The 10,438-nt window shown below is 38.4% G+C and overlaps 1 protein-coding gene across 1 annotated transcript; it reads right to left on the reverse strand.

Moving 5' to 3' along the window:
- Positions 1 to 812: 812 nt before the first annotated feature.
- LOC135479105 (stimulator of interferon genes protein-like) lies at positions 813 to 10,095 on the reverse strand. Its single transcript, XM_064758829.1, has 3 exons — positions 8,998 to 10,095; positions 7,508 to 7,700; positions 813 to 6,133 (listed from the first exon to the last, which is right to left on the reverse strand). Exons 1-3 carry the CDS (start codon positions 9,211 to 9,213, stop codon positions 6,054 to 6,056), a joined length of 489 nt encoding a protein of 162 aa, XP_064614899.1. The 5' UTR covers positions 9,214 to 10,095; the 3' UTR covers positions 813 to 6,053.
- Positions 10,096 to 10,438: the final 343 nt, after the last annotated feature.

Here is a 10,438-nt window from a genome sequence, read left to right on the forward strand (position 1 = left end):
AATTGGGCTACAAGCGTGCTAGCAACCTGCGGATGGTCGTGGGTTTCCTCCGGGCGCTGCCCGGTTTCCTCCCACCATAATGCTGGCCTCCGTAGTATAAGTGAAATATCCCTGGGTACGGCATAAAACACCAATCAAATAAATAAATTAATTTAATTGGGCTACATGTTATCTGATAAATAATAAGAGTGAACAATGAGAGTGCATATATATATATACTGACCCAGCAGTATTTATCTTTGCGTCGGCAGAGATAAGAAGGTTCCAGCCCAATTTCCAAAACGAGATATAATACAAACCACCAAAGAACTAAGAAAGTATATAATGTATGAAATTAGGTCAGAATCACGCAAAAAGAAGCAGTCAACAGTTTACAATGATGTTGGGAAGACGCAAGGTATGTTATAGATGAATGAGTGAAATCAGTATTGAAATCGTGTAGGCCTAATCGCTGGGGTATCAGTTGTCGATAAACAATATGTATCTTAGTTGCGCTTTGGCTGCAACTCTTCATACGTTCAACGTGGCGATCTATGTCAACACGATGATCAGACAGCCCCTAGGCCCGTGTTCGCATCAAGAATGTACGTTAGATATAAAGAAAAGCTTGTCGTGGGCTTCGAATTCTTCACCTTAGCGATCTGACGAGAATCAAGTTTCTTCAAGTGATCTTCAGAAGTGAAAACTTTTTCAACAGGGCGGGGATTACAGGTCAAGGTGGGTCTACAAAGAGCTTTGTTTGTAACGTAAGGTTGACAACACACGTGCAATAAGTGTAACAACATAAATTTAATAACACATAAGAAATCATATTTGGATCACACGTCAATATACCCATATGTTTAATAACAAAATGTAATAACAAACTGAAATAACATAAATCCGATAATATAAGTGTAATGAAACCTGTTTGTGTAACACTAGAAGTGTAATAAGAGTTATGGCATTTCAAACTGTTCAGTGATAATCACATAAACTATCTTCCAGCTGTCTAATAACATAAGTCTAATGAAACAGGTCTAATACCATACGTTTAATGGCATAAGTCTAATAACACACGTCTAATAACATATATATAAGTTACAATATTGTCGGGTTAATATAACAAAATGTATCGATCAAATGTCAATGTATACCAAGCTAAGTGTATAACAGGAGTGTAATAATAAATTAAGTGTAATGACTAAAGTGCAATAACGAAATTGTAATAACATAAGTGCAATAGCAAAGGTAACATTACATGTCAAATTAATTACTTTTTCTTTATTATTTTTCAATATTTTACACATTTATATAAGTAATCGAAATGTATATATAGCAAAATAGTTATTTATAGTTAATGCTTCAAATTGGTCACAATATTATATGTGTTATAATATTTCTAATTATTTTAAATGCCCAAGTAAATTAACTTTTGAGGGTATACAACATTGCTGAAAATTATTTTAGTGTGTACTACTTTGGTATTGTACAGCCTTGGTCACGTACAAGTTTGGTGGTGTACTACTTTGGTACTGTACAATGTTGATCACGTACAAGTTTCATGGCGTACCACATTGGTATTGTACAACTCTGGTCAAGTACAAGCTTGGTGGCGTACTACTTTGGTGTTGTGCAACTTTGGTCATGTACAACTTTGGTAATATACAAGACTGTCAGAGTACAGCTGTATAACTTTTGCAGCTTACAACTCCAGCAGTGCAGAATTTTGGTATTGCACAGTGTACACCTTTAATACTATGTACTCTATAAACAATGCCGTAGTACGGTAGCGTGGGGCGTTCTGACCGTTGCCCATCACTGCTGTACTGGCAGAAGTGGCCTCTAAATATCTTCACGACATGTTAAGTAGGCTACTTCTGTCAGTACAGCAGTCATGGGCATTGACAAAAAGTCCCACTCTACCGTATTCCCACACAGCATATAGAGGCTACTTCTGCCAGTACAGTAGTGATTTGCAACTGCCAGAACGTCCCACTCTGCCGTATTACCATAAGGAATACAGAGGTCTCTTTTGCCATCACAGCAGTGATGTTCAGTTGTCCTTACGTCTCACACTACCGTATTATCACATGGCAAAGTTTTGTTTCAAATTCCTTGTTTTATAAAATAACAAGAAAAAAAAACAAGATTTAAAAAGGCTATGTTACGTGAATGCCTACTTAACTCAACACCGAACCTCCTTCTCGCCACATTCTCTTAGTCAGAATTTAATAGTTTAATAGCCGATATACTAATGTTACGGACCAAACTGTCTGTATTATAAAGAGATGGCTTGTTCGAAATACACGACAGTTTAGCCGCACAAAAAAGTAACCAAAAACCAGCAGATTTTATTTTACAACAAGTTATTAGCTTTAACAAGAACAGATAATAAGACTTATACAAATACTAAAGTACTTAAGTTTAACAAGAAAGGATAGCAGTATCTATACAAATACTAAAGTACTTACATGTACAACGGTGTCAAGTCCAAACGGACGCATATATTCCACAATGCGGAAAACCATACAGGCATAAATGCAGAAATAAGAGGGAAAATCCACAGTATAACGTGTATGACGAAATATACACAAAACTCCACAGGCAGGGTCCGTGTACTAATAAGCACTGTGTACACAAGAGCACGAATCAAATATACAAGCTCGGACTGAACAAGTGCTCGGTGGAGACATAACAAAGCCAGAGGCTATAAAGACACCAAAATTCAGCACAAAAGGCCTACTAAGGTAATACACAGCGAAAGCATCCAAAACTCTCAATAATTCTCCGTTCTCTGTTCTCTCCGTTTGACCTGCTTTCATAGGTCTTAAATAGCCTGGTGGAATTGTCTCGAATAAGAAAATTCCTGAACACTTGATGTAAACAAACAGGCACCGAACTGAGCGCATTCTGGAACACTCTAAGGCAGAGAGGCAGACAGCAGGCGCCGAACTCAGCGTATGTAAACAGTGGAAGCTAAATTTAGAAACTGACGGCAGTCGTGCACATAACACTAAATGGACCATTTACTATGCAAAGTACTGAGTTTACAACAATCGTCCATTTATAAAGAGAAAAATATCAAACACAACTTTACATTACCTATGATTATTAAATAATTATTATACATAATTACTTAATATAATATATAATTAAAATTAATATATTAAGAAAATAGTAATTCAATTTTATCTAGGCATAGGCCTACTAGGTTATACTGCTAAACTTACACGATTTAGTACCTTAAAGCAATTCAACTGTTATAAGATACATCATGAATTCATACATTAAAAATCCATATCGAAAAAATGTGTCAAAGATTGATACATTATCAGTCCGAAATCTCAAAATAATACAATATGACTCACCGGGATGAAGCATTTATACAACAGAACAAAGTCGTTATTTAAATAATATATATAAATATATTTTGAACAGGAAAGAAATCAGCAAAGAATAAATAGATGAATAAAACAAAGTAAAATTATACCATAGGGAATCTAGTATATATTTAAAATTTACAGATGACAGTAATACATAATTATAAAATATGATTTTAAAATTTTAGAAGCGGTCGTCATTTTATAGCTGTGTCCACTTCAGTATCAAATAGGTGAAAATAATTTAACATCACCGCAATGACATTTTTACATCTTAAGATAAATCGACTATTCCTCTGTCCATAAACGCATAGACAACCTTTAAATAAAGTACTATCACCTGAAAAACCATTACCTGGAGATTCCAAATAGGGTTTTCTTATTTTATTCTTTGTTTTTGTTCATAAACATTGCTGTTCTACGGTGAGCAGTTTGTGACATATTGCACAGGACTGTGAACAGCGAAGTCAAATATTCATTTTGCTGTTAAACACACTATTAACTACTATGTTCCCACATTAAATACATATACAGATACAGTACTACATGTTTAATCACGTTGGACGTTGAGACAAAGCAATCCGGGAATGTTTAGTAGTTAAACAAAACGGTGATGTCAATGAACTTCCAGTTTGTTCAATATGGTCCAAAACGTCCATGCTAGACACGCAATCTTTATTTGAATTTCATTCACCGTAAAACAAACAAAAACAAAACAAAAATAAATAAATAACAACAACAACAGCAAGGCCGTCCTCCCTTAGATCTCGCGAATATAATGACGGGTAAGTCTAATGCCAGGAAGAGTTACTTCCCTTCGAATTTTCTCCATACATACGAGACTTCAGTTACCGTCATGGCGGTGTTAAACCGAAATCCTGCTGTCGAATATGATAGCAGCGAAATCTATTGATATTCGAACATTTAAATGTTTGGGCAATGTTCCTTTAAAATGTTTGGTAACTATAAAGCGTTTTCAATTTGGCCGTTGATCAGTTTTATCACGGGGGGAATAGGCCCCTAAACGTATACCTCGTATACGGGGTGAAGCTGGCATATAGCTTTGCCATACACACAGTCAGCAATATACATTTTGCCTATATGATACGAATCGGGACCAATATCAATTCACTGAACATCAATAATAAACCTGTTACGAAAAAGAAATTATCACACCAATACTTATTTTCAGTCAGATTTATGATAAAGAATAAAACATAAAGTTTAACAACGCCAGTGTTCCTCCAGTCTTACTTGCAGTACTGAGTGACTATGTATTGCTTTGAGGTAATTTAAGAAACTCCCTAAAAATTCTTTAATATGCCAATAAAGAAAAAAAGGCAGCTCATTTATTCCTGATTATTTCAGAACGTCATGGTTTCACCTAATTTAAACCTAACTCAATCCGATATTGTGAATATCGAATATCTGAATTCGAAATGTACAAATTCGATATTTGTACATTTATTGCGGGAACCATGGTAGAAGTGATTGAAGCTAAAGTAGCCATGTGACCATGTGATGATTAAGATCTCGCCACAAATATCAAATCAATAATATGATCATTGTCACATAAAACCGGAAACCAAAGCAGCTACATGATGTGATAATGGGAATTTTGTCACACATTAGCGGAGACCAAAGCAGCTACATGACTGTGATAATGGGCATCTTGTCATACATACGCGGAGACCAAAGCAGCTACATGACTGTGATAACTGATCATTGTCACATAAAACCGGAGACCAAAGCAGCTACATGATGTGATAATGGGCATCTTGTCATACATAAGCGGAGACCAAAGCAGCTACATGACTGTGATAACTGATCATTGTCACATAAAATCGGAGACCAAAGCAGCTACATGATATGATAATGGGCATCGTGTCATACATACGCGGAGACCAAAGCAGCTATATGACTGTGATAACTGATCATTGTCACATAAACCGGAAACCAAAGCAGCTACATGATGTGACAATGGGCATCTTGTCATACATAAGCGGAGACCAAAGCAGCTACATGACTGTGATAACTGATCATTGTCACATAAAACCGGAGACCAAAGCAGCTACATGATGTGATAATGGGCATCTTGTCATACATAAGCGGAGACCAAAGCAGCTACATGACTGTGATAACTGATCATTGTCACATAAAACCGGAGACCAAAGCAGCTACATGATGTGATAATGGGCATCTTGTCATACATACGCGAAGACCAAAGCAGCTACATGACTGTGATAACTGATCATTGTCACATAAACCGGAGAGCAAAGCAGCTACATGATGTGACAATGGATATCCTGTCACACATAAGCGGAGACCAAAGCAGCTACATGATGTGATAATGTATATCCTGTCACACATAAAACCGGAGACCAAAGCAGCTACATGATGTGACAATGTATATCCTGTCACACATAAGCGGAGACCAAAGCAGCTATATGACAATATGATAAAGGATGTCTTGTCACATAAAATCAGAGATCAAAGCCATGGGCCGATTAAATTGTATTAATCGATTTCGGGATAAATAAGAATTATCGTAATATTAAGTTTTCTCTAATATTTACTCAATGGCTTTAAACATGTCCGCCCAAAAGACCTGATTTTGGATTGATAAAATAAATATGATAAAGCTAATTCCAGTACGATGTGAATGTCATCACGTTAAAAATTGGAGACCATTCACGCTGAGTCCTCCTCGATGTCTTCTTTTATGAGCTCCACAAGCTGTCTTGATATGTCGGAGATTTTCTTTGGAGAATCTGGAAAACAAATCACAAACAAAGTGAGAAATAAACAGGTATGGACTGAAATACAGGAATGCGCTGCGGCTCAGTGGTAAAAAGCACGGCTCCCGAGGTACGGGATGCGAGGTACGGGATTCAGCCTTGGGCAGGGGAATTTTTAGATTCCCTCATTTGCACTGTTCTTGGGTCCTGAAATGGGGACAAAAAGCCAGCTAGCTTTGGAGCGGTGCATCTGAGCGCAAGGCAGAACGCGTCAAGCGTTCTGTAAACAAAAGTACGTGACTGCGATGTATGCATATACTACAATATTGAAGACACATGAAGCCTTTCTAGTTTTTATTGTGTAATTTTTAATGTGACTCGAAACTTCTTTTGAACCCAAGTAAAGTATTAGGTGTAACAAATTCACATTATTCACATTAAATCCTCGAAATTTGCCATATTCCCTTAGAATGATAAGGGTTGCAATATTTTAACATGGATAATGACAGGCTTCTTGGGTTTGCTTATCCCACATGGAGGAAATTTCGGTCATGCGCAGACGAAATAGTTATTTCGCTTATAAGCGTTCGACGGAGTACATGTGCATCTTACGTTCGCTGAATTGACTGACTTTAATCATTGAGTTTTACGCTCCTCCCGAAGAAAATTTCACGTATATGACAGCTACCAGCATTATGGTAGGAGGAAACAAGGCAGAGACCGGGGAAAACCCACGACCATGCGAAAGTAACTCGTAGGCCTTCCGATGTACAGTTGGAGAGGAAGCCAGCAGGATAATCTGAACTTGAATTCGCAGCTATCGCTCACCACTAGGTCACTGAGGCATCAATAGAGTGGATGACGTAACCTCATAAATATTTATTTATTTATTTATTTGGTGTTTTACGCCGTACTCAAGAATATTTCACTTATACGATGGCAGCCAGCATTTTAGTGGGAGGAAACCGGGCAGAGCCCGGAGGATATCCACGACCATCCGCAGGTTGCTGAACATCTTCCCACGTACGGCCGGAGAGGAAACCAGTATGAGCGACCGCATTGGTGAGAGGCTTCAGGACCATTACGCTGCGGTAGCGCGCTAACCAACTGAGCCACGGAGGCCCTCCAGCTTATTAATAGTGGTAACCTATAAATGAACGGCCTTTAATATTGGTAATCTTTAGAATAACTTGTTTAAAATACACCTAAACAGTTATTGTGACCGTTGATTATAGGTACTGCTTCTGATAAATTTAGCTCTTTTAGTTAAAGAAAAATCAAGATATGGTTCGTATGGTCAGCACCTCACAGTAACTTGAAGCAATAAACAAACATAATATTTTTATCTTCCTTCTTTCTTCTCATGATTACTCTGCTTACCCCATGACCTAAAGTTTTTCAACTTACTATCATGCCGGAAGAGTCGCCATGTTCCGTTGAGTTCGTGCGCATGCTCGTGATTCAGGATTTCTTCCAATCGCCTGTACAGCCAGCTGACCTGTTTGGCATGCGCATCTGTGCTCAGTCCCGCCTCTTGCCCACTCTCCATGTCCTGAATCACCGCCAGAGGGGTGAGGTACTCCCCAACAAAGTAATACGCCTGGTTGCACGAAAAGTACGAGTCACATATTACAGACGGGCGACATTGCATGGGCGCTGGCTGCTTCTGTGCAACTTGGTGAGTGAGTGCATTCTTAGATTTGAACGTCGAACTTAGCAATTTTTCAGTTATATGACGACGAGTGAGTCTTTAGAGTGCATGCAGGTGGAATGTGCTCCTTAATGCAACACAGATTTCCGCCCCTCTTATATCTAGTGCTGGTTCATTAAAACGACTTATTCACTGAAGCACTTATCTGGAACAGGTGTGTACTACTTGTGTACACTTGCACACTGATGGTGGATAGCTGTTGACAACATGTGTACACTTGCGCACTGACCATACATAGCTTTTGACAACATGTATATACACCTGCGCATTGGTCGTGGATAGGTGTTGATAGTCAACTACTTTTGTACACTTATCTCATTCGTTGACCACTTTATTGGCTATAGAGCACTGACCATGGATAGCTGTTGACAACTTGTGTACGCTCAGCCGCTGATCGTGGATAGCTGCTAAAACTCGTGTAGGCTCAGCCGTTAATCATAGATAGCTGTTGACAACTTGTGTATGCTCAGCCACTGATCGTGGATAGGTGTTGACAACTTTTGTACGCTTAGCCACTGATCGTGGATAGGTGTTGACAACTTGTGTACGCTCAACAACTGATCGTGGCTATTTCTTGACAGTGTGCTCAGTCACTGATCGTGTATATCTGCAGACATTTTGTGCACAGTAGAAAGCTAGCCAAGGATGTGTGATGACTACATGTGTACAATATGTCAGTGATCATGGGCAGATATTAGCTACTTATGTACAATATGTCAGTGATCATGGGCAGGTATTAGCTACTTGTGTACAATCTTTCAGTGATCATGGGCAGGTATTAGCTACATGTGTACAATATGTCAGTGATCATGGGTAGGTATTAGCTACTTGTGCACAGGGCACTTGCCATCAACTATCGCTGAGCAGCCGTGTTGTCTACACGTGTTTGACTTTACGTGTATTATACCTACGAGTATAACCATACACGTAATATATAACACTAAACAGGCATTATCATTACCATTACGATCAATCCCGTTCTACATGTTACACTTATAACCAATCAACAAGAATGATCAAGCAACTAGCAACCACCATGTTTAATGTTAAAATATAAAAGAATGCAGTATGGCGCATTCCTTTATATAGGAGCTGTCTTTGATTTACACGTTGGGAACAAACTACTGACATAAAAACATGCTTTTCTTACAAACAAGCGTACTACTAACATAAGCGCCATTCTTACCTGTCCGTTTTCTGTGTCTTGCACCCTGTAAACAGTACTATCATATCTCCTTTTGATGTTTCCGGCTTCATCTTTCTCACAGTCGACAGTTCCGGCCAAAATCACACCCGGGATTGCTTCCAATTTTTCCAGCATTCGACCACTGTCCGGCATAAACACAAACATCTTGTGTGAGATCGTTCTGCTGTACTCCGAATACCAGTCGCTGTGTTCCATTCGCCTCTTCAGATCTGATTAAAAAAGGGAGGGAGTATAGCATCGCTTATTATTCCCCCTGCAACGAAGTTAAGTGAGAGGGTATACTGGAATCACTTTATACGTCCTGCATGTCCGAATGCACCACCGACTTTGTTCCGCTCAAAGTCCTGTCGCGTTTTCCATGAAAATTTGCATACATCTTTTCCATTATGTCAAACCCTATACCTATAATTTTCATGCCTCTCGATTCATAATTTATAAAATTATCCCAATTTAAATAATTAAGAGCTACACAGATGTGATTTTGCCCGCACAAGCTGTATACATCTTTCCTGTGAACTATACTTACACTACATTAATTTGACAAAGGGCTCGATTTTTACAAAGTTACCCATTCAGGTACTAAGCATAATGATGCCTTTTCACATAGACACACAAAAGGCAAAAATAGTGGATACTTCCCCACATGCGCATTCTATAATCTATATCTTTTTGCAATCGCCTATATTCAGCTCTCTTTATGCTGTCTGCGATTCCTTGCAACAAGATAGACCTACAACATATCAATGTGTAGAGCTTGTGGTGTTACGTATCACTAACGAAAGGCAATTTTGGTCGGCGGTACGACTGATTTAGGCGACTGGCTAAAAGAAATATACTACAGTTTCTTTCTTGTTTGCATTAAACGTTCACTCTATAAAGTGCCTGTGTATAAACCAGCTTTTTGCTGTATTTTGTGGCACATATAAGTACTGTAAATACTTAATACCAAACGAAGTAGATCTACAAAAATTACTGTAGAAATACAAGCACCTGTTGTAGAATTACAATACTGATACATGATTGTCACTCACTGACGAACAATGACTTTAGCTGCCATTTTATACCATGCGGATGATTATTTAATTGGTGTTTGCACATGGTTACCTGGGAGCACCTTCTTCAAATAATTGTAAAAGTAGCTCCACACAAATCCTTCCGCGACGTTACCAGCCGGAAGACGAGGCACCTTGACTTCAACTGCAAATAAAAAACCAATATCTCTTACTGGACATATGTTTGTCTCTGTCATAAACCAGCAGAAAAATGCTGCACAGGTGGTCACGCAAGTTCTTACCCTAACTGTCTGTTCTAGATAGTGAATGAAAAGACACAAACAACGCTAAAAATAATGTAAGCAAACACTGGAATGCATTCTCACATACATGTGTGTAATAAAGAACATTTCACTTACGGCGGCGAT

The sequence above is a fragment of the Liolophura sinensis genome, chromosome 12 (genome assembly GCF_032854445.1).
Source record: "Liolophura sinensis isolate JHLJ2023 chromosome 12, CUHK_Ljap_v2, whole genome shotgun sequence".
In the NCBI taxonomy this organism is placed as follows: Eukaryota; Metazoa; Mollusca; class Polyplacophora; order Chitonida; family Chitonidae; genus Liolophura; species Liolophura sinensis.